This window comes from Grammomys surdaster, unplaced genomic scaffold (assembly GCF_004785775.1).
Source record: "Grammomys surdaster isolate TR1022 unplaced genomic scaffold, NIH_TR_1.0 125216, whole genome shotgun sequence".
In the NCBI taxonomy this organism is placed as follows: domain Eukaryota; kingdom Metazoa; phylum Chordata; class Mammalia; order Rodentia; family Muridae; genus Grammomys; species Grammomys surdaster.
The window spans coordinates 549,436-573,843 of record NW_021620106.1 but is presented as its reverse complement, the minus strand read 5'-3'; the positions used below and the strand labels follow the sequence as shown (position 1 = coordinate 573,843).

At 43.3% G+C, this 24,408-nt stretch overlaps 1 protein-coding gene and 1 non-coding gene across 6 annotated transcripts in view; both read right to left on the bottom strand.

Moving 5' to 3' along the window:
- Dhx30 (DExH-box helicase 30) overlaps nt 1-10,040 on the bottom strand; it is a 30,532-nt gene extending 20,492 nt beyond the window's left edge. Inside the window, exons 1-5 of one of the 5 annotated variants that reach the window (XM_028785380.1) lie at nt 9,972-10,040; nt 8,166-8,257; nt 5,016-5,135; nt 2,205-2,300; nt 1,190-1,218 (exon numbers count right to left, since the gene is read on the bottom strand). In XM_028785380.1, coding sequence (XP_028641213.1) covers nt 1,190-1,218; nt 2,205-2,275 — 100 coding nt within the window. In that variant the 5' untranslated portion in view covers nt 2,276-2,300; nt 5,016-5,135; nt 8,166-8,257; nt 9,972-10,040. Of the gene's footprint in view, nt 1-1,189; nt 1,219-2,204; nt 2,301-5,015; nt 5,136-8,165; nt 8,258-9,292; nt 9,408-9,971 lie in introns of those variants that run through there. The other 4 variants (XM_028785381.1, XM_028785377.1, XM_028785379.1 and 1 more) reach the window with 4 other exon arrangements.
- A 4,726-nt stretch (nt 10,041-14,766) lies between these two features.
- LOC114637193 lies at nt 14,767-14,900 on the bottom strand. The gene has a single exon (XR_003713738.1). It is a non-coding gene; the product is annotated as a small nucleolar RNA SNORA43 (small nucleolar RNA).
- Between the last annotated feature and the right edge of the window lie 9,508 nt (nt 14,901-24,408).

The window sequence follows — 24,408 nt, the reverse complement described above, 5'->3', positions numbered from 1 at the left end:
AGGGTTTTTCTGTGTAGCCCTGGCTGTCTTAGAGCGATGTCTGTAGACAAGGCTGGCCTCAAATTCAATGTACAGAGCTCCGCCTGCCTCTGCCTCCCTAGTGCTAGCATTAAAGGCGTGCGCCACCACAGTACAGCTAAGACAATCACTTTTTTTTCTTTCTTTCTTTCTTTTTTTTTTTCCCGAGACAGGGTTTCTCTGTGTAGCCCTGGCTGTCCTGGAACTCACTCTGTAGACCAGGGTGGCCTTGAACTCAGAAATCCGCCTGCCTCTGCCTCCCAAGTGCTGGGATTAAATGCGTGCGTCACCACCGCCCGGCAAGATGATCATTTTTTAATTCCAAACTGTGCTATTCATTTTATTGGAACACTAGAGATACTATTTTTACCACATGCCTTCTCTTTCTATGGGTACAGGGAGATAAAGTATAATGTACCAACGTAGCCAAGATTCTGCAGCCTCACATTTCCCTACTGTCGGATTACAGGTGCGTATGCCTACATCTGACTTTCACAGCGCTGCCTTCTTCTTTTTTTTTTTTTTAAAGAATTATTTATTTACTTTATATATGTGAGTACACTCTTTCTATCTTCAGACACACCAGAAGAGGGCACTACATCAGATCCCATTGCATAAGCCATCATGTGGTTGATGGGAATTGAACTCAGGCCTTCTGGTAAAGCAGTCAGTGCTCTTAACCGCTGAGCCTTCTCTCCGCCCCTCACAGCTCCTCCTTAAAGGCAGAAGTTCCAGTGAAGCCTTGAGAGTACCAGATGCATTACCTAGAACCCACCTACCGGGGAGCGAAGGAAAGAGGACTGCTTGAGCTACAACTTCAAAGTGTCTGTGAGGCCCGATGATTAGGGCCTTCCTAATACCACCACCAACAGCACACTCACACATGCACGCACACAGACACAAAGGAAACAGAAGCAGCATGGGAGAAAAAAAGCTTAACTGTATATGCACATCAAGATATCTTCTGCACACCCTGCAGATGCCTCTGGAGGCACAGCAAGAGAAGCAGTGTGCAGCACCTATGGGTCACCACACAGGGCAGTTATCTATCTCAAAGCATAGGATACTTCTTGAAATTCAAGGGGCCACAGCCTACCTGACTCCTGGTTAACCCAAACAAACAGTCTTTGAGCTTAGTCACAGCACATCTAACACTCTCAGAGCCACTCACCTGCCATGTTGGAAATGTTAACGTTCAGCCTTTTCGAGTTACAGGGCATTTTAAGAAAGAAAAAAAAAAGGGCAATCAACTCTTGTTTAGCAATGGTAGGGGGTGGCATTTCTGTAAAACCTAAGTCAGGTAGTCAGAAGGGTTGCAAGTATGTATTTCTACTACATTGCTGCCAAAAGTCAGGGCCGTGAGAGAGCGAAGGGCAATGAACTGGAAACTGCCTGGAAACATGGCGGCATCACAGCCACAGAAACTGCTCCCCACACCTTTTCTAACTCTTGACCTTCAAAGCATTGTACAGAAACTAAACTAAGCAGGCTCATTCCAGATGTAGCAAAGACTCTGTGACCTAAAATACTGTTCTTTCCAGTAGGCAGAGGGATATGGGCAGTCCCGGCAGGGAGAGAGCCTGTCAAGACAAAAAGGCCACCAGGAATGCTGGGAAAGAAAAGGTGCTGCTGTGCTCTGATGACTGACTTGATCCATACATGTGGGCCTGAGTGACCCATCCATCACTCATCTGAGTATTGACATATTCTTCCCTATCAAAAATATATGCCATATTGCCAAAGAATTGTCAGGTAGACTTTAATGACAGTAAAGCGTCTTGAGGTACTGGGGAAGATAGTATGCAAGCATCCAAGATGGAGGGTACCAGGCTGGGTCAGGGCTCTGCTCTGATCCTGTTTCAAACATTTATCATTTGAACAAAAAGAGCCCAGGAATTCCTACTAGTCTAGAAGCTTTTCCATCTGGTGAGTTAACTCTTCTTAACATTCCTTTCAGGACACACATGGAGGCCCATGGAGACTGTATCATCCAAGGTGCATAACGAAGAACCATGAAAAACCTATTGTAAGTATTTTCTCACTTGGGGGTCTGTGTTCTCTGCCAAGCCCACCCTCATGACTCACATTCCAGAAGCATGCCCCCAGTACAGGGATTCCACTGCCACCCGCCTACCCATGCATCTCAGACCAAGCTCTTATTGAAGGCATGACTCCACCTCTCTTACCTCGAGAGATGGTCCCTCCAGGGGCAGGGTTGACACACATAGGTGGAAGGCGGGGTGGGGGAAGCTTGCATTGACGCTGTCTGTGCTGGGTCCGATCTGGGGAAAGAGAAAACATACAAGATGACATGTTTTTGCCCTTCATAGTGGACACTACTAAGTTAATTCACCCTGAGAATCCAAGTGGACCTCAGGAAAATATTGGAGAGCCAATCCAAGGTTCTGAGGACCAGGGCAGCAATGCTATACAGCAGAACAGTAACTGGCTTATAGACACACCAGAAACATCCTTGTAGAAGATCCCTTCTGACTCTCTAGAAGCCCTCGGACTACATCTACCCTTTATGAAGTTTGGTTTCATTTTTCTGAGAGAGCATATCAAATAGACCAGGCTGGCCTTGAACTAATTATGTAACCAAAGATAATTTGAACTCTTAGGCCCAAGAGCTGGACTCACAGGTCTATGTCATCACATCTGACCTCTCTATGAGTCTTAACACACATCCTATATGCTTTGCTTTAGTCCTTTTTTTTTTTTCTTTTTTTTTTTTTTTTTGGTTTTTCGAGACAGGGTTTCTCTTACAGCCCAGGCTGTACTGGAACTCACTCTGTAGACCAGACTAGCCTCGAACTCAGAAGTCCACCTGCCTCTGCCTCCCAAGTGCTGGGATTAAAGGCCTGCGCCACCACAGCCCGGTTTGCTTTAGTCCTTTGTTGTTGTTGTTTGAGACAGAGTTTCTTTGTGTAGCTCTGGCTGTCCTAAGAACTAGCCCTGTAGCCCAGATGACATGAGTTCAATCCCCAGATTCACTCAGCAGAAAAAGAGAACTGACTCTAACCTCTACAAGTGTGCCACAGAACACAAATAAATACAACTACATTTTGAAATGTTAAAGTGAACAACTTGTCATGACAAATGTTTAAGAGACTAAATCCTAAAAAAAAGAGAGAGACTAAATCTTACTTAAACAAGGACCTACAAATTACATTGTTTTACTTTTATATTTACTTATTTGTGTACGTGTACATTATTACATGCCATAATGTGCATGTCAAAGTCAGAGAACTCTCTGGAATCCGTTCTTTCCTTCTACCATGAGTTCTAGGGATCAGACTCAGGCATTCAACCTTGGCAACCAGCATCTTTACCTGCTGAGCCATCTTTTCAGTCCACATATTACCTTTTGTTGTTGTTGTTGCCACAGGGTCTCACTATAATAGCCATGATTGGCTTGGAACTCACAGAAATCCAGCTGTCTCTACCTCTCAAGTGCTGGGATTAAAGGCATGAGCCACCACACCTGGCCACAAATTACTTTTATAAGAAGCTCCAAACTTTTGAGATACCTGAAGTAAAGTTAAACAGCCACAGCAGCCTGGAGCTCCGCCCCCGCACCACCTCAGCAAGCCAGTTTCTATCCAAGTGTACGGATACAGTCTTAGCATCACACTAGCCGCCTGCCTTGGTGGACCAGAGCATCTTCTCATGCACATACCATGTGTCACCCTCTGGTCACACTACTGTACTAGAAAGAAGTTCTTAGGGTCGTACAGTATCACCAAAAGCTTTCTGCTGTGCAGCTGGAAAAAATGTGAATTCTTGTTACTGATCTAGTGCTTCTTTGCAGCTATTAATACAGGGGTTTTATTTGTTTTAAGTTAATTGTACATGTATGTTGTCTGTAGGTACATACATGCCACACTGTGTATGGAGGTCAGAGCACAACTCTTTCCACTTTTATGTGGGTTTCAGAGATCAAACTTAGGTCATCTAGTCCATGCCACAAGTACTTTTACCCATTCAACCCCTGATCCAGTGCCTTTTAAAAGTTATGTGCTAACTACATAAGACTGAGCTTGGTGTTTGAGTCCTCACCCTTGTGACAGTACAGCCAAGAAACCAGTCAAATATTCAATACACAAGAAAGGGCAGAAAATTCACAGAGAGTGGAAGGCCAGCCTGGGCTTAGAGTTCAGAGCCAGTCCGAGCTACCATCAAGACACCGTTTCCATATAAACTAGAACAGAACAAAACAAGAAGATTATTGGTAGATATGTTTAACACTCCCTTGGTTACAAAGCAAGATCCAAAATTAGACCATACTCTACCCTGTAGCTACTTACTGATAATGAGGACTGTTCCTCTGTAAGGAGTCAGGCCCTGCTCTAAGGTCTTTACATGCATTAACTCATCTGGTCCACAGGATCTTGTGAGAAAGGCGCTTATTTCACCCATTGAAATAATAAAGAAGCAGGACCCAGAGAGGCTCAGTCATTCAGCTAAGACCTCCAGGCACCCAGTGAGTATAAAACCATCATGTAAACCAGAAATCTAGGTCCAGGTGTTCTGTTAAGGCCACACTGCCTTATACAGGACAGCAATAAGAATGTCACCCCTCAGGCTAGGTAATGATAGCATACACCTTTAATCCCAGCACTCAGAAGACAGAGGCGGGCAGATCTCTGTGAGTTCAAAGCCACCCTGGTCTACAGAGCTCCAGGACAGCCAGGGCAGACACACAGACACACAGGCACATACACACACACAATAATAAAAAAAAGATAGGAGAAAAGAAAATCAGGAAGGATGTTGATAAGCGGTGAATAGGCAGGAAGGAGCGTTTTGGGAGAAGGGCAAAAACATGTACAGAATCCAGGATAAGAGGCAACATCAGTTCTGAGCTAAGGCAGGCAAGGAAAAGAGTTTGAGAAATTCTCTGAGAGGGTCAGAGGACTGCACACTGCAGAGGCGCGTTCACAACCTTCCAATCACACAGAAGAGAGGCATTGAATCATGCACAGTTCATTTCTTACCTTTTCTGAATGAGTCCAGGCTGAACATTTCTGGTCAGGAGAGAAAGCTGGAATTCTGAGAAGGAGGGTCAAAAGGCCATGAATGTTGATTACTATCCCTGGTTCAAGGATCTGCAAAGACTGCAAGAGCATAGACATTATCCAGAAGACAAAGGGAATGAAGTTGAAAACTAGTGAGCCCCGCCGCTACTCCCCAGGCTTAAGAATTCAAAGGATAAGCCAGGGGGTGGTGGAGAGCACTGTTAATCCCAGCACTCTTCAGGCAGAGGCTGGTGGATCTCTGTGAGTTCAAGGCCAGCTTGGTCTATAGAGCTAGTTCCAGGACAGCCAGGGCTGTAGAGAGAAACCCTGTCTTAGAAAATCAGGACAAAAAAAAAGATGAGAAGGGCAGCTCTCCACTCTGTCCTTGCTGCTTTCTGATAGCTTTGGCCTTTTGCTGTTCTAAAACTCCCGAAGCCTGTTAAACAATAAAGCAATAAAGGGTGGCAAGACAGACACAGTTCCACCCAGTTACAACACTTGGAGATTTTCTTGGGCTTTCTAAGAAGAAACTAAATTCCATATGGACCTTCTATAGCAAATGGTCTCAGGGAACGGGACTAAGGACTACCCAACGACAAACTGGCTTACTGGGCTTTTAGAAAACCTAGTTCAGCCCTTTGGAATGAGAACTGACTGAGAGTTCAGGTCAAAGAATAACCATGTAATAAAGTTTCATAATTTAAAAGTTTTTTTTATGCCGGGCGGTGGTGGCACACCCCTTTAATCCCAGCACTTGGGAGGCAGAGGCAGGTGGATTTCTGAGTTCGAGGCCAGCCTGGTCTACAGAGTGAGTTCCAGGACAGCCAGGGCTACACAGAGAAACCCTGTCTCGAAAAAAAAAAAAAAAAAAGGGTTTTTTTTTTTATGATGAAATCTCTTTGAAATGCATGGTAAATTTCTAAGTAATAATTGTTAATGGTGTTATTAATGATAAATTACTAATACTACATTAGAGCACAGCTACTGACCAGAAGTCTTGATGTCTTTCTTTTATTCTCCTGAGACAGAGATTTACTATAGAGCTCAGGCTAGCTCAAACTATCCTTTTTCAGCTCCTGAGCACTGGGAGTACAGGTACGGACCTCATGCTCAGTGTTCTGGTACATTCTACCAATTAGCACATTCTTCCTTTCATTTTTTTGTTAATTTGCTTCACTTTCTAAACTGTGATCCTCCCACATCTGCCTCCCAAGTGAAAGAATGACAAGTGTGTGCTGCCATGCCTAACTTTTATTAATACATTTAACTGAGGACTCTATTCAGAGAGTACAGGGAAAGTAACACTTGTAATTCAGTAATACTATTTTGTAAAATACTCAAACTCATATTTAGAGATCTTCATAACAATAACACTCCTGGAATAGAATTAAGTCCAGTAACCCTTGCTAAATTTAGTTTTAAAAAACTCTACATAATGTTTTGCACCTTAGGTTAATGTGCTAAAAGACTAGGAGGGCCTACATTCCTGTTCCTGACTGCCAGTCTCTTTCATTCTCAACTTGTGAGGATGTGGGTGTAGTGGCATATTTTCCCCACAAGTTGGGAGGAGCTAGGAGAGGAGGAGCCATGGAGAACCAAGCAAGGGTCCGGACAGTCCTGGGTAATGATTTATATCATAAGGGAAATAACTCTATTTGTGTGGGCAAATTATTAATTGAGCATTACCAAATATATAAAGCATTTGGATAATAATTAAGTTTTGGAGTCTCATTTCTACTGGGTACCATGTGGATGGCGGGATGGTTTGGGCTCAGCCTAGCATTGTGGAGACAGCGTGGGAGATTGGCAGAGCCATCTCCCATGCTGGCATCTCATGGGTGCCAGGGCCGGTGCTTCTGGCCAGTAAGAGCTGAGCAGAGACGGGAGCACGCTGCCGCTGGTGGCCTCAGGCCTTACCTATACTATCGGGAAAATAGTGGCGCCATAACAACAAGCCAGTTTGGGTGCCGCCATTTTAAATATAACGGTAACATACGAGCAGTAAAAGGCCTGATCTTTCAAACCCACAATATGACCTTCTCTTCCCCAGGGATGCTGGAAATTTCAACCAATAAGATATGGTGCTCTCCAGAGAAAAAAACTTCAATATACAATCAGTGACAACACCACTTACTCAGAGAAGTTACATCCTATCAACAGCATCTACGCAAATTAAAAGGAGAGTGTAGTTTGGGGTCCTAATTTTAAAGACGATCTGACTGTCTTATGGAATTTTTCTGGTATTAGAAATTATAGTTAAGGCGTTGTTCATGATAAGCAATTGATCCACCACTAAGCTATAGCCAAAGCCCATAAACAATACGGCCTTGCTAGGAAACTCTAAATTAATCTGCATGTAAACAGACTTGGGTTTTGTTTTAAATTTGGTTTTTGGAGGGTTGTTTTTTTTTAAGATAAAGTTTTACTCTGTTAACCAGTCTGGCCTAGAACTCACTCTGTAGCCCAGACTGTGATTGAACTCAAAGGAAGCCTCTTCCCTGAGGCTGCCAAGTGCTGGAGTTACAGACAGGAGTCACCATGCCTAGCAGAGTTTTGTTTTTAAAGTCTGGATCCTCTCTTGTCAACAAAGTTTCACATACTACAATCTTTTCCTGTCTTCATCTCAAAAAATATGAGATTCGAGATATCAAATTATTTCATTTTATCGTGTTCTAGAACATTTCACAGAGTCTGAAAAGAAACGTGCTTCTCTTGTAATGTTTTTGTTTTTGTTTTTTGGTTTTTCGAGACAGGGTTTCTCTGTGTAGCCCTGGCTGTCCTGGAACTCACTCTGTAGACCAGGCTGGCCACGAACTCAGAAATCTGCCTGCCTCTGCCTCCCAAGTGCTGGGATTAAAGGCGTGTGCCACCACCGCCCGGCTGCTTCTCTTGTAATGTGGTAATGTTTTTTTAAAATATCTGATTCAGTCTAATATAATTTATAGAGATACATACAATTCTGGTATGTCAAAATTTCTTTTGTGAGGAAACACAACTTCTAGTAGACTGCTTGTGTGATGTCTCCAAGCCAATATTAATGAACAATACTCCTAAGAGGGCCACATGCTTTACAGTGTGGCTGAGCAAAATGCACCCCACGGCTCTATGAGCAGGGCTAAGTCACCTTACCTTATAAAAGCAGTGAGGGGCTCAGATTTTGCAGGCTTTTGAACTGGAGCTGAATTCTCTCCTTGCTATTCCTCATCACGAGGCTGGGCCTCCTGGAAAATAACAAGGTAAGTGGAAACCTTCACTCAAGAGGCAAAACTATATCAATCACAGAAATCAATGTACTAACTTTAAAAAGTTTTGATACAACAGTCTCTCACTCACGAGGCCCCTGACACGTTCTAGACCCACCAAATGTGAAATTGTCACACAGCATCCATAAGAAAATGTGAAGAACATTTTCTCCAAGGCCAGAGCAAAAGCCCCTTCACTTTTCTAATCCCATAATGGCTATAATACCAATCCATCTAAAATGATATTTCCAGACAATTGCGATCTCAAATATCTCAAAAACATTTTCACAGTTTACAAAGAATTCCCATAGATTTGACCTCATATAATCCCTGAAGCTAAGCTATGAAGAATATTCTCTCCCAGAGAAAGAAGTTGAAGCACAGATATATAATTTACCCGGGATCCCATAGCATCAGGACAGAATGGAATTCTGACCCCATGGTTTATATGTTTGTATTATACTACTTTTCTTACATATCAACCTGTATTCTCCATGTATCATGTTCATTCTTTGAAAGAATAAGTGGGGTCCAAAAGCTGATAAAACTTTTGGACTATAGCTTCATGAATTAAAATATTGAAACGTTACGACCTTTGGGTATCAGGTGGGGTATGCTTACATAGATATAAACTTTGGCAAAGAATATATAAATGTACAAGTAAAAAGCATTATCATAAATCTAAATAATAATATATAAAATCAGGTAAGAGTCCCTCTGCCTGGAAATGTCAGACTCTGAGAGTTAAGTATAAATTATAAGGTGTAGTCAAGAGTTGCATGGCACATAGCAATGGGGTCACTGCCTTCCAAGAAACCGCTGCAAGGAAAATCATCAGAAAATGTGTAATTTTACTCTGGCCAATAGGTTGCATCCAAAAACAAGTTGAGACCTTGCAACTGGACTGCAACAATCTACTTGCTACAGTGCATGCCAAGCACCCATGAAAGAGGGGGTTGTAAGGTGAACGTCTCTGCATTGGAAAGCCGCAATTAAAAGACCAATGTTGCTTACACAAGGACTATCTAGAAAGCGCATAGACACCATACTCTTGGCTTTAGGGTTCTGAAGACCCCTCGGACTCCACTTCACTGCAAACAAAGGACCCACCATGCATTAGGTCTTCCCCTGCAAAATGGGACAAGTCACTACCAGCAAACAAAGAACACCTCACCCCTTAGTATTCCCCCACTGACAAGGTCGGTGCAAAAGGAGGCAAACCAAAAGAGTAAAAAATGCACCAGGCCTCCCTTTGGAGGAACGGTCCTGACCGCACAGTGGGAGGAGGGGCAGACAAAGGTCTCAGGCACTCGGGAGACTTCCTCCGGGCCCAGCCAGGGGAAAACCGAGCATCCCCTGAGGCGAAGGCGACGTCGAACCAATGAAGCCGCCTCTCTCGGCCTCCGCTGAGCCCCTGGCAGCGAGGCCCGCCCCGGCGGACCGGTCTGGCCCCCGCCCCGCCCCGGCTCCATGGCAACGGCAGGCCCTGGCCTGGCTGCCCACGGCTCGCCCCGGCCGGCTTCTCGGGCAGGCCTAGGATGCCCGGCCTGCTCCTCAGGCTTGCCAGCTCCTCCTTCCCACTCTCCGCCAGGCCGCCGGCCGGACTCGGGACCCCTCCTCGCGCCGACCACCCCCGACCCGTGGCAGGCTGCTTCAAGGGGCGCGAAAGGGTAGAATAAAAAGCCCAATTCACCTGTTGTTACAGATGTGAAACAAGCCTCGGTGCACGGCGCATGAGCCGCGGGCCCCCCCAACTATGGCCGGACTACAACTCCCACCAGCGACGGCGCGGTCCCTTCCGGGTCCCGAGGCGGAAGTCCCACCTGCAGCCCCGGCGCTATTCGGCGGGCGACTTTCGCTTGGACACCTGTGCGGGATGCCGCTTCTTAGGGGCTCGCGAGGCGGTCAGCTGCCTTGGTTGTCCCTAGTGTTCCTGAGCTCACAAGCGCGAGACGGTCAGTCTGAGCTGTACCCGGGCACTGGCCGGAGGGCGCGCGGTTGTAGCCCCAGACGCAGGCGGGACTTCCGGCGGAGCGGCCGGGGACGCGCGTGGCCTGTGCCGTGGGAGCCGGCGGGAGCTGGGGACGGATGGCTGTCTCTGGTTCGTCTTGCCATCCCCAGCCGCAGCTCTGTGTTACGCCTTTTCTCTTCTGCGTCTCCCCTTGGTCTTCTGCACTTTTAGGGAGGTGAGCCATTTTGCCTCACAGAGATAAAAACCAGGCAAAGGACAGGGTAGCGCTTGCTGCTTAGCTTAGGGGGTGTGTGGTGAGGGACAACTGCGAGCCTAGGCCACTTCACCTCTCAGGAGCGAGGAAAGGGGGTTTCCCTATTTATGCTCTGAGCAGAATGAAGCATGGGTTCAGTGAAATCCGCCTTTGGTAGAGGAAACTCAGTGGCGTTGGTCAGTAGTTTCACAGCTGCAAAGACAATCTTTGAGGAGGTGCCCTTTCAGATATTTGGAGAACTAATACAATAGCTTGTAATTTCAAGCTGACAAAGAAAATATTATGTGTATACGTATGGGTATGCCAGGTGACATGGCATCAGATCCGTAGAAACTGAAGTTACAGGCTGTTGTAGGTTTTCTTTCTTTCTTTCTTTCTTTCTTTCTTTCTTTCTTTCTTTCTTTCTTTTTTTTTTTTTTTTGGTTTTTCGAGACAGGGTTTCTCTGTATAGCCCTGGCTGTCCTGGAACTCACTCTGTAGATCAGGCTGGCCTCGAACTCAGAAATCCGCCTGCCTCTGCCTCCCAAGTGCTGGGATTAAAGGCCTGCGCCACCACCGCACGGCTTACTTCGCTTTATAGGTGACAATCTGCCACTGAGTGATGTCAGATCAGGAATTTAAGCAAAAAAACATGGAGGAACCATTGCTTACTGACTTACTTCTCATGGCTTTGTGCAGGCTGATACACAACCCAGAATTTCCTATCTCCCCAGGGGAGGCAGTCTCCCAAAACCTCCACACTGCCTACATCAATCATTAAAGAAAATGCCCACAAGCCAGTTTTGTGGGGGCAGTTTCTTGTTTCTCAGTTGTGGTCTCTACCCAAATGACTCTGACTCTAGTTTCTGTCAAATCAGAAAAAAACAAAAAACCACCTACTAATCAAGCAAGTGTTCATAACCACTGAGCCGAGCCATATCTCCTGCCTGTTTTCCTATACTGTTTTTTGTGTAGTGTTTTAAATGTGCTGCTAGCTGGGTGCCACAGCACCAGTGACTTCAGCTATTCTGGAAACTGAGGCAAGACAACTGGGAGTTAGAAGCCAACCTGGATTGCATAGCAAGAAAGATATGGTAGTGCATGCTTTTAATCTCAGCACTCTGGAGCCAGAAGCATGCCAATCTCTGATCTGAATAGTTCCAGTCAGAGCTACATAGATCCTGTTTCAAATAAAGAAGAAAGAAAGAAAGAAAAGAAAGGAAAGTATACTAGTTGTTATTTTCCCTCTACATTGCACAGAAGGCTAGGAGTTGAAGTGAAACAAAGAATTACTTCTTGAAAACAAAACATAGAAATCCTTGCACTGCCCCACATGTTTGGTACATACTTGGAATCCCAACACGTAGGAAAGTAGAACAAGATGTTCAAGGCGAGCCTCAGATACATAGTTAGACCAGTTTGAGTTACTCGAGACTGCATTTCAAACATGCAAACAAATCCTTGTGGTGGTACTTTGAGAGACTGCTATTTATAGACAGGTATGTAGGCTATATGATCCTGGCCTCAGGAAGCTTAGTGTCGAGTAGAAAAGCTGACAAAGTGTGGAGCCAAAGGAAAGAGAAAGTGCTAGAAAGGTATGAAGTGCTAGGAGGACTCAAGAGAAGGCTTGCTTACTGCTGAGTGACAAGAGTGTTGGAACAGGTCAAAAAGTATATCCTGAGTCTATAATGGTTCACTGTCTTAATTAGGGTTTTACTGCTATGAACAGACACCATGACCAAGGCAACTCTTATAAGGACAACATTTAATTGGGGCTAGCTTACAGGCTCAGAGGTTCAGTCCATTACCAAGGCAGGAGCATGGCAGTGTCCAGACAGACTTGGTTCAGGGGAAGCCAAGAGTTCTACATCTTCATCTGAAGGCTGACAATACTGACTCCCAGACAGCCAGGATGAGGGTCTTAGAGCCTACACCCACAGTGACACACCTACTTCAACAAGGCCACACCTTCTAGTCATGCCAGTCCCCAGCATATACAAACCATCACATTCACTGTGGCCAGCAGGTTAAATAAACATGTAGGCTTTTACAGAAAATGGATCAGATGAAGTTTCTGAGTGTGGTAGTAGTTCAACCCCCTTTTGCTACAAGTTTGAGGCCAGCCTGTGCTACACTGAGAGACACTGTCCCAACAACAAAGTGGAAAGTGGGTACTGGAAAGATGGCTCAGCATCTCAGAGCACTTGCTCTTCTAGAAAGCCCAGGTTCAGTTCTTAGCATCTACATTCAAGCTAACGACCCTCTGTAGCTCCAGTTCCAGGGGATCTAATGCTCATTCTGCCTCCATCAGTACTATGTAGACAAACACATAAAGTCAGGCAAATATTTATACATAGACAAATATGAGCCGGGTGGTGGTGGCATACGCCTTTAATCCCAGCACTTGGGAGGCAGAGGCAGGAGGATTTCTGAGTTTGAGGCCAGCCTGGTCTACAGAGTGAGTTCCAGGACAGCTAGGACTATACAGAGAAACCCTGTCTCTAAAAACCAAAAAAAAAAGAAAAATATGTAAATATCAAAAAATAAAGTGGGCCAGCAAGACAATCACCAGAGCCCACATAGTAGAAAGAAAGAACCAAATTGTGAAAATTGTCCTTTGATCTCCACGTATGTGATGCTGTGCTGTGGTACACCCACCCACCCACTCTCACTCACACACAAATAAATACTCATAATTGTTTTGTTTGGTTTTGGTTTTTTGAAACAGGGTTTCTCTGTGATACAGCCCTGTCTGACCTGGGACTCCCTTTCTAGACTAGTTGGCCACCACTCCCGGCAATAACTATGATATTTAAGAATTAGAAGAAAAAAAATAGCTGGTGGTGATGCATACCTTTAGTCCCAGCACTGGGAGATGGCAGAGGTAGGTGGGTCTCTTAGGTTGAGGCCAGCCTGGTCTACACAGAGAAATCATGTCTCAAAAAGAAAGGGGGGGGGAATCAAACACAAAAATAATTAAAAATAAGTCAGGCCTAGTGTCTCACACCTTTAATTCCTGTACTTGGGAGGCAAAGACAGGCAGATCTCTGAATAGCCAGGGCTATACAGTGAGACTATCTCTTTTTTTTTTTTTTTTTTTTTTTTTGATTTTTCGAGACAGGATTTCTCTGTATAGCCCAGGCTGTCCTGGAACTCACTCTGTAGACCAGGCTGGCCTTGAACTCAGAAATCCGTCTGCCTCTGCCTCTCAAGTGCTGGGATTAAAGGCATGCGCCACCACCGCCCGGCCTGAGACTATCTCAAAAATGAAAAACAAAACCAGAAGTAAGAGGTCTAGAAAGATGGCTCAGAGTTCAGGACACATACCAGACTTGCAGAGGACCCTGGCTCCCTCCCCAGAACTCATGTCAAGCATTTCAAGTACCTCTGACTCAAAGACCAAGGGGTCTGACACCCTCTCCTTTGGCACCTGTGCTGTGTACACACACACACACACACACACACCCTTTTTTTTTTTTTTTTGAAGAAACGAGTTGGGACTGTCACTTTAAGAGATTTCCTTTGTTTATATTTCTTTGTGGTATCCTTCAGCAAACATTTTGTTACTCAACTATACTAGCAGACTCTTAAGAAATGAAGTCTGGTTAGACTCACCCTTTAGATCAGTTGGGCAGTAGAGCTATATCATCAGTCACACCTGCCTCTTTCCTCCACCACCCTCCCTTCTTTTCAGACTATAGATTACCCCAGAATCTCAGTCAAGCTACTTATGTGCCTTAATCACCAAGCCACATTCCCAAGCCCTTTTGATTCTGAAACAGGATATCACTGTATGGTAGACCAGGCTGACCTTAGGATCTTCGTGTGTAGGGAATGGAAGAAGTCCTGAATAAATGTGTACTATTGACACAGGACTCCAAGGCCTCAGCCCTGTGGAAGTAGCAAAGCCTTACCTGGGTGAAGCTCAAAGAAATACCAAAGCTTTCCTTAAGGGACCAAGTATGAGTGTGTGTGAACAATGTCCAGTGTGTCCAAAGACTAGCAATTGCAGCTTGCCCTGGATGTTTATAGCCTCAGAGATCTCCTACCAAGACTAGCCAACCCATCATCCTGTGCTGTACCTAATAAGCGTGCTGAGATTCCAGAACCTTGCCTCATCTCAGCTTTCCCATACCTAAGTCTGTATGTCTATCTTCATTCCTACCCTGCTCCTAGTGAGGGTTCTAGAACCCAGGCTGAGTGGGATGTGGTACACCTGCCTCCCTGGTGCTGGAATTAAAGACATGTGACAGCTTGCCTGTTCCCTTCACCCCCAACCCCATGAAATGTCAGGCTATATACCATTCTTAGTGTCTACTGGCTTCTGATAACTTAGTATAGAAATAGACAGTTGTTCTTTGCCCCAGTGTCACAGAGCCCAGCAGCTGTACCTGCAGTACTGACAGATCCAGAACAGCATCTGGAAGGCTGCTGTTTTTATATTTTCAAAAACTTACAGTACACATATATGATATGTAGGGGGTGGAGGGGATATGCATATGCCACAGCATACTGTGGTGCTCAGAGAACAAATTACAGGGTTTGTTCTTTCCTTCCACCTTTCTGTGGGTTCCAATGTTGTGCTCAAGTCATAAGGCTGTGTGAGAAGTACCTACCCACTGAGCCACTTCTCTGGCCCTCATGCTTTAAATGCATGACAGGTTCAAAGCCCAGAGGGTTGAGGTTTTTGTTTTGTTGCCATTTTTACTTGTAGTGAAACATGTTTCTCACTCCTAGTTATCTATACTACATGAGGGCAGTTTTCCCATTCCTTTATACATGTTACTTTATGGGTTGTAAACTCCAAATTGCCTCTACTTATTTCTAGATGTTTCTGGGCAACATCATAAAGCACTATCTTTAAAAAAAAAAAAAACAAAACAAAAAGTGTTTTGCGTGTCAGGCGTTTTCCCAATTTCCAAAAATAAAATAAAGGAAAAAAATTTTAAAATTTAAAGAAATAGCCGGGCGGTGGTGGTGCACACCTTTGATCCCAGCACTTGGGAGGCAGAGGCAGGCGGATTTCTGAGTTCGAGGCCAGCCTGGTCTACAGAGTGAGTTCCAGGACAGCCAGAACTACACAGAGAAACCCTGTCTCGAAAAAAAAAACAAAACAAAAAAAAATTTAAAGAAATAAAAAAAATTAAAAAAAAAAAAAGATAGGACTGGCAGGTAGAGAAGCAATAGTAGAATTAACATGGTGTTTGTGTATATTCAAAACAAAAGCACAAGTCCTCAGAGCTAACCTGCACAGTAAATGATATGCTGGACACGTGAAAATGAATACTCATCTGGGCTCAACGTGATAAAGCTGCAGAGAGTCAAGGGTGAGAAAACCTTGCCAAGCATGGTGACCCAGACCTCTGGATCCAGGACTCAGGTGGCAGGTGGAGCTCTGTGAGTTCATGGACTCTAGGACTAAGTGAAGAGACCTTGTCAAAATAACCATAATAGAGTTGAGTCACAGTTTAAGCAGAAATTCAGTTAGCAAAGCTAAGGAAAAACAATACTCCCAAGAGAGTAAGCTGCCTCAAGATGCAACAGCGTGTGGGTTCTAAAAAAGAAGAAAGGGGCTGGTGAGATAGCTCAGCAGATAAGAACACTGACTGCTCTTCTGGAGGTCATGAGTTCAAATCCCAGCAACCACATGGTGGCTCACAACCATAATGAGATCTGATGCCCTCTTATGGGGTGTCTGAAGATAGCTAGAGTGTACTTACATATAATAAATAAATAAATAAATAAATAAATAAATAAATAAATAAATAAATAAATGGCAGGAGCAAGCAGGGCCAGAGCAAGAGGGAGAAGGGAAGGGGAAAAAATAAAATAAAGAAAGAGCTGAGCAAGTTGCCAAGCTTGACAACCTAGGTTTTTGTCCCCAGAACTTACAGAGTACGGAGAGAACCATCCCCAAATCTTGTATTCTGGTAAAATGTGCACCATAATGTCCATGTGAGGTCATAAATGTGAGGTAGGTGCCATGCTCATAGGAGTAAGATGACCCCTTTCCCCTCCCAAATTGTGGTGGTCAGTTCTCTCTTTCAAGGTATTTCTTCCAGTGATACTCCATAAAAGCCCACAAAGGAGAAAAGGACTTCGAAGCCCATACTGTACATAATATAATGAGGTCAGGTCTGTTGACTCAGATTCTTCATCAGTTCACATATGGGAAAATGTCCTGGTGCCTTAAGTTTCTTATATGGTGAGAACAACCTGAGCTCAACTGCAAGGATGTTTAACCACAAAGGATTATTTCTAACTCTGCCTACTTGGTATCACTTTTTTTTTTCTTTTCATGTAATATCTCACTGGGTAGACCTGTCTGGCCTAGAACTCACAGTGTAAACCACACCATCCTCAGACTCACAGCTCAGTGGGTCATTGTTCTGGCTGTGCAATTCTGGTGACCTGAGTTGTCCCAGGGATACGTGTAAAGGAGGAAGGAGAGAACCAGCTCTACAAAGTTGTCCTCTTATGTGGATACCATGGCCTGCCCACACATCATGTACACACACTATAGTAAGACTTCTAAATGAAAAAAAAGACATAAATTTGAATAGAATATAGTAAAGGAGACAAAAGGAGGAAGTGAAAAACATGATAAAAATGTTAACTTGTGCAAGAAGACATAAATGTATCGAAACGTATGCATGGGCCAGCGAGATGGCTTAGGGTACAGATACTTTCAGAACCATCCCAGTGGCCTGAATTAAATCCTTGGATCCTATGTGAAAGTTAAAGGGGAAAGCTAACTTCACAAAGTTGTCTTGCACATGTGTGCCATGTGCGTTCATGCCAACACACACACATACATACACGCACACACAAACTAACCAAGCAAGCAACCAGCCAACAAACAAACAAACAAACAAACGAAACCCAGGTATTTATGAGCAAGAAACAGTAGTAATTTGCCTATAGTAGTAGCACTTATTTCAAAGGCCAAGTTGAGAGGACACTCAAGCCAGGAATTTAAGCCAGACTTGGTAACAAAATGATACTTGTCTTAAGAAAAATAATATCTGGGGTGGCATATGCCTTTAATCCTAGCATTTGGGTGGCAGAGGCAGCAGGAGGATCTCTGAGTTTGAGGGGCTAGCCTAGTCTAAAGAGCAAGTTTCAGGACAGTCAGTACTACACAGGGAAATCCTGACTTCTTGACATTAAAAAAAAAAAAAAAGGCTTATCCTAAACAAAAAGGTTTAAATTTTAATGCTTATGCTATTCATTTAGGGTACGTAGTGCCCAGCCTGTCAAAAATATATTTGGGGGCTGGAGAGATGGCTCAACAGTTAAGAGTACTGACTACTCTTCCAGAGAACCTGAGTTCAATTCCCAGCAATCGTATTGTGGCTCACAATCATCTGTAATGGGCTCTGATGCCCTCTTCTGGTGTGTCTGAAGACAGCTGCAATATACTCATAATAAATAAACAAACAAATAAATAAGAACATATTTGGTTATGTACTTAATTTCAGTCAAAAGCTAGAAGGGCAATGAATACTTTTTCTATTTGTGAATGGGAAATGTAGTTCTACTAACTGCTGGAGGAAAGCAGTGGTCGTTATTGTATTCCTGTGACTCCCTGGCTGTCCTGGAACTTGGTCTATAAACCAGGATGGTCTTGATCTCACAAAGATCTGCCTGCCTCTACCCACCAAACACCGGGATCACTGTGAAAAGGCACTTGGCTGATTCTGCTTCTTTTCCTTAATAAGATTTTTAGTAATTTATTATTTCTAAATTTTATAATTTTATATATTTGTATACTCTAGTGAATGTATGTGTACCTTAGGCATATAGGTGTATGTAAAGTCCAGAAAAGAGCATTGGATCCTTTGGACTAGAGTTAAACACAGTTGTAAGCCACCACCCAATATTCAGTGCTAGCCACCAAACTCTGGTTCCCTGAAAGAGCAGCAGTTGCTCTTAACCACTGATCTATCTCTCCAACCTTGAGCAGTCTTCCTTCCTTCCTTCCTTCCTTCCTTCCTTCCTTCCTTCCTTCCTTCCTTCCTTTCATAGTTTATTTTATGCATGTGAGTACACTATTGCCATCCTCAGACAAACCAGAAGAAGGCATCATATCCCATTACAGATTGTTGTGAGCCACCATGTGTTTGCTGGGAATTGAACTCAGGAACTTGGGAAGAATTACCAGTGCTCTTAACCCCTGAGCCATCTTTCCAGCCCCATCCTCCTTTCTTTTTTGGAAGTAACAATTCCTCAAAGGTCATTCTTAATAATTTCAGTTTTCAATTGTGTGTGTGTGTGATATGTATGTGGGGGAGCAGATTCTTTTTAACAGCTGTCAGCCTTTTTTATTTTGTTTTCTTTTTGAGCGTGTAACTATGTAGACATGCACCTTTCATGATATGGCACACATGTGGGGATCTGAGAAAACTCCAAGACTCAGTCCTCTTCTACATCTACATGGATTCTAGAAATGGAATCCAGGTCATCAGCAACCTTACCAGTTGTCTCACTGGTAGCCTTACATAGTATTACATTTTTTACTTCTTTTTTTATCTCATTATGAGGCACAGGCTGGATTCACAATCTTTCTGAGATTACATGATTACAGTTGTATGCCTATAGCTGTAGCTAAATTCTAAAAAACACATATACACTTAGTTTCATTTATGTTGCTGTGATAAAATAGATACACACACACACACACACACACACACACACACACACAGAGCAATTTAGAGGAGAAAAGTGTTATTTTAGCTAACAATTCCTGGTTAGTGTCTGTTGTTAAAGGAAACCACAGTACTAGGAGCTTGAGACAGCTGGTCAAGGGCAAAGAGAAGGAATTTATACTTGCTACCTTGTGCGCAGTGCCTTGGTTTCTGTACTGTTATACAGTTAAGGATTTTCACTGCCTAGGATGGACAGTTTTAAGTTACTAAGTTACTGTCAAGTTGACAATTAAGGCTAATCATCACATATGGGAATACACACATGAATGTATTTAGAGCTTCATTTTTTGGCATCGTTGGGGATTGAATCTAGGGACTCGTGCTTTGTAGCATGTACTCTACCACTACATTACACTCCCATCCTAAATATCTTTCTTTAAAATTGCTTTTATTTGGCTGAGCATGGTTCCATATTCTTTTACTCCAAAACAACAAAAAATTATATTGCTTTACCATGTGCATACTTCTGTGATCATGTGGAGGTCAGATGTTAGGAGTCAGTTTTCAACTTCCACCATCAGGGATGCAGGGATTGAACTCCAGTTGTCTAGCTTGGTAGCATGCACCTTCATCCAATGAGTCATCAAGCTGTTTTAGCATCTTTGGGTTTTTTGGTTTTTTTTTTTTTAGAATTATGTTATATATATGAGTACACTGTACACTGTAGCAGTCTTCAGACACACCAGAAGAGGGCATTAGAGCTTATTACAGATGGTTGTAAGCCACTATTTGGTTGCTGGGAATTGAACTCAGAACCTCTGGAAGAGTAGTCAATGCCATCTCTCCAGCACAAGTATCTTTGTTTTAAGGTACAGTATTTAGCATGTACTTTGGTATCTTGTCAGCAAATTATTTTTGTAAATTTTCACTCTTTTATGGGGGAAGATGGGGTAAGACAAGGTTGGATTCTTTAATTTTTTGGAAATAGGGTTTCTCTGTGTAGACCTGGCTGTCCTGGAACTAGCTCTGTAGACAAGGCTGGCCTCAAACTCACAGATATCTGCCTGCCTCTGCCTCCCAAGTACTGGGAGTAAAGGCATGCACCACCACTACCTCATGAGAAAAAGTTATATTTTTTAGATTTATTCATTTTATTAGTGTATTTGCCTTCATTATGTATACCACATGGTTGGAGGTCAAGAAGGTTAGAAGAGAGCATTTGATCCTCTGGACCTGGAGTTACGGATGACTAAATCACTATGTGGATGCTGGGAATTGAACCTGAGTTCTCTGCAAATACTCTTCACCACTAAGCCATTTCTCAAGCCCTGAGACAAGGGTTTATCATATATGCAACTGAAGGTGACCTTGAACTCATAAACCTCATTCCTCAGCCTTCCTAGTACTTGCATTATAATACTGAGGGAGACCCTGCAGTTGACAGGGAAGTCAACTGGAAAACAATGAGAATGAAAGCTTGGTTCATATTGATTTTTATTAAGCTAGATCAAGACTTTGTGGAGTCTGGTGCCATGTGGTTCATTCTGAATAAATTGAAACATAGTGTAATTTTGAAATAAGATTCCTGGTGTAGTACAATCTCATTATATAAGTGTCTTGAGTTTCCAGTGCTATGAAGAGACATCATGGCCATGACAATTCTTTTTCAAGATTTTTTTTATTTTGTATTTATATATGTGTCTTCAGACACACCAAAAGAGGGCATCAGATCCCATTACAGATGGTTGCAAGCCACTATGTGGTTACTGGGACTCAGGACCTTCTGAAAAGCAGTCAGTGCTTTTAGCCACTGAGCCATCTTTCCAGTCCAACCGTGACAATTCTTATAAAACATTTAATTGGGGCTGACTTACAGTTTCAAAAGTTCAGTTTATTATCCATGGTGGGAAGCATGGTATCGTGCAGGCAAGCTTGGTACTGGAGAAAGAACTGAGAATGTAACCCATTTCCTCCAAAAAGGCCACATCTAATAGTCTCTCTCTCTCTCTCTCTCTCTCTCTCTCTCTCTCTCTCTCTCTCTTTAAAGATTTATTTATTTATTTATTTATTTATTTATTTATTTATTTATGTGATGTATGTGAGTACACTGTTGCTGTCTTCAGACACACCAGAAGAGGGCATCTGATCTCATTAACAGATGGTTGTGAGCCACCATGTGGTTGCTGGGAATTGAACTCAGGACCTCTGGAAGAACAGTCAGTGCTCTTAACCACTGAGCCATCTCTCCAGCCCCCAATAGTTCCACTCTTTACTGATGGGCCAAATATTCAAACACATGAATCTATGTGGACCAAACCTATTTAAACCATGATACCAAAGAAGCATAATTACAGTGACACTGAACTCAGGGTATACATCATTTCTTCCAAGAAGATAGGTTCTAGAAATAGGTTATCTGTACTAGCTTAAAGATCTAAAAAAGGGTCTGGCCTACTCACAGTCATACAAATAGCATAGAAGTCATTTGGTCTATTAACCAACTTAGGTCCTGGTTGTGGGAGCTTTGAGGAAGCCTCTGATTATGCAGATAATGTAAGGGTCACTTAGCTGATTAGGTCTCTCTGGTCCTGGTTTCGTGATCTTGAGGAGCCCTTGCCTATAAGGTTTATTTAAATTACTAGCTACAGGGCTGGTGAGATGGCTCAGTGGTTAAGAGCACTGACTGCAATTCCAGAGGTCATGAGTTCAAATCCCAGCAACCACATGGTGGCTAACAACCATCTGTAATGTTATCTGATGCCCTCTTGTGGGGTGTCTGAAGACAGCTACAGTGTACTTACATATAATAAATAAATAAAAATTAAAAAAAAAAAAAGCTGGGTGGTGGTGGCGCACGCCTTTAATCCCAGCACTTGGGAGGCAGAGACAGGCGGATTTCTGAGTTCGAGGCCAGCCTGGTCTACAGAGTGAGTTCCAGGACAGCCAGGGCTACACAGAGAAACCCTGTCTCGAAAAAACAAAACAAAACAAAACAAAACAAAACAAAAAATAAATTACTAGCTACATATAGTACCTATTGTAGGAGCTCGATATGACCTTACCCAACAGATAATGTATATCACCAAGCTATTAATCACTTGCAATTACCAGCTTTCTGAATGAAAGAACATTTACACTTTTCCAATTGAAAAGACAATCTTCTGTGCTTAACATTTCTGGTTTCTCTGGAGATCTGTAGGCACAAGGACCTTGATGCTGTGCTCCAACATGGGAACCTCTCTCTGGGGTCTGTCTCATGTGTCCTAGGCTAGCCTTACACTAGCTATGTACCCTAGGTTGGTCTTGAATGCCTCATCCTCTGCCTCTAGTTCTCCGGTGCTGGGATTACAGGCATGTGCCACCATACTCTACTTTCTAGAAAATATTTTAGTAAATTTATGTGTAGATGTGAATGTTCTTGAACCTGTGAGCATGTTAGCATATGTGCTGGAACACTTGTGTGGAAGTTAAGAGGACAACTTGTGGGACTCTGTCTTTCCTTCCCGCATGTGGGCCCTAGAGACTCAGGTCATCAGATTTGGCAGCAAGAACCTTTAGCCACTGAACCATCTCTCTCCAACACCCTCCCTCCCAAGCTTCACTTTGAATTATCTCAAGTATTTTTTTGTTTTTTTTTTAAAGATTTATTTTATGTCTATGAGTACACTGTAGTTGCAGATGGTTGTTAGCCACCATGTGGTTGCTGGGAATTGAACTTAGGACCTTTGGAAGAGCAGTCAGTGCTCTTAACCACTGAGCCATCTCTTCCACCCAAATATTTATGTATATGAGTACACTGTCACTCTCTCACTGAGCCATTTCTCCAGCAGCCCTCTTTTTTTTTTTAAGATTTATTTAATGTAAATGAGTACACTGTCATTGTCCTCTTTTTTGTTCAGTCAGCCTAGTGACACCATGTAGCCACAGCTAGCCTTGAACTTAATTTCAGTGATCTTCCTGTCGAGCACACCTCTTGCTACCACACCTGGCTTTAACTTTTGATTTGGAGACAAGATTGTAGTAATTTGCCCAAGTTGGCCTTGAATTCACTTTGTGGCCCAAGGTACATGGCAACCTTCAATCCTATTACTTCAGCCTCTTGAGGAATTGGGGTTACAGCTCTGTATGACAAGGAGTGCTTTCCCATATGTATATACATGTATGTTTGAATGGTTGTGTTGCCTGTACAGTGCAGGTCAGATCCCCTGGAAGAATTACAGTTATGAGCCACTGTATAGATGCTAGGAATTGAACCAGGTTCTCTGGTAGAAAAGCTCTTAACAACTGAGCCATCTCTTGAGTTCCTTTGTTTTAAGACAGGATCTCACTCCAGGCTGGCCACCAGTGCACAAAAATCTGTCTGCCTGTGTCTTAGTTTGAGGATTAAAGGCCTGACACTTTGAGGTTTTTTTCTTTTTTTTCTTTCCCCCCTTTTTTTTGGGGGGGGGGGTGGTTGGTTTTGGTTTGGTTTTATGAGACAAAGACAGTCTCTCTACATAGTTCTGGCTATCCTGGTATTCAATGTATAAACTCAAAGACACAGAGATCTGCTTATCTCTGACTCTAAGTGCTGAGATCAGAGGCATTTGCCACTATATTGGGCTTTTAATTTTTGACACCTAGCAATTCTTTATATTTATCAGAAACAATCTGACATTCCAATATAAGTATACAATGTATAAACATTATTTGATTTCTAGCCTGGAGTGGTAGGTTATACCTGTAATCCCAGCCTTAGAGAGGCTGAGGAAATATTGACGAGTTCAAGACAAGCCTGGGCTAGATAATGTTTCAGATCAATCTAGGCTATAGCACATCCCAGCCTCAAAACAAATTTTAGGTTGGGAGGGGGAGGTCAGAGAATAGCATAGCTTTCAAAGATTGCTTCCTACTTTCTTATGGTTTCTGAAGTCCAGTACGCTTTGATCAAAGTACCTTCACCTATCCAGTGAGCTATTTCATAGACCCTCAACATAGATTTTAAAAAGAGTGTCTCATGTTCATGTAAACTGTTTTTGAATATGAGGTAGCTGATGGTCTTGAGCTCCTTGACCCGTCTCCCCGAAACTAGAATTACATTACACAGGGTCCTATGCATTTTTATGTCTCCATTGTACTATCAACAAATAACACTGCCGGGCGGTGGTGGCGCACACCTTTGATCCCAGCACTTGGGAGGCAGAGGCAGGCGGATTTCTGAGTTCGAGGCCAGCCTGTTCTACAGAGTGAGTTCCAGGACAGCCAGGGCTACACAGAGAAACCCTGTCTCGAAAAAACA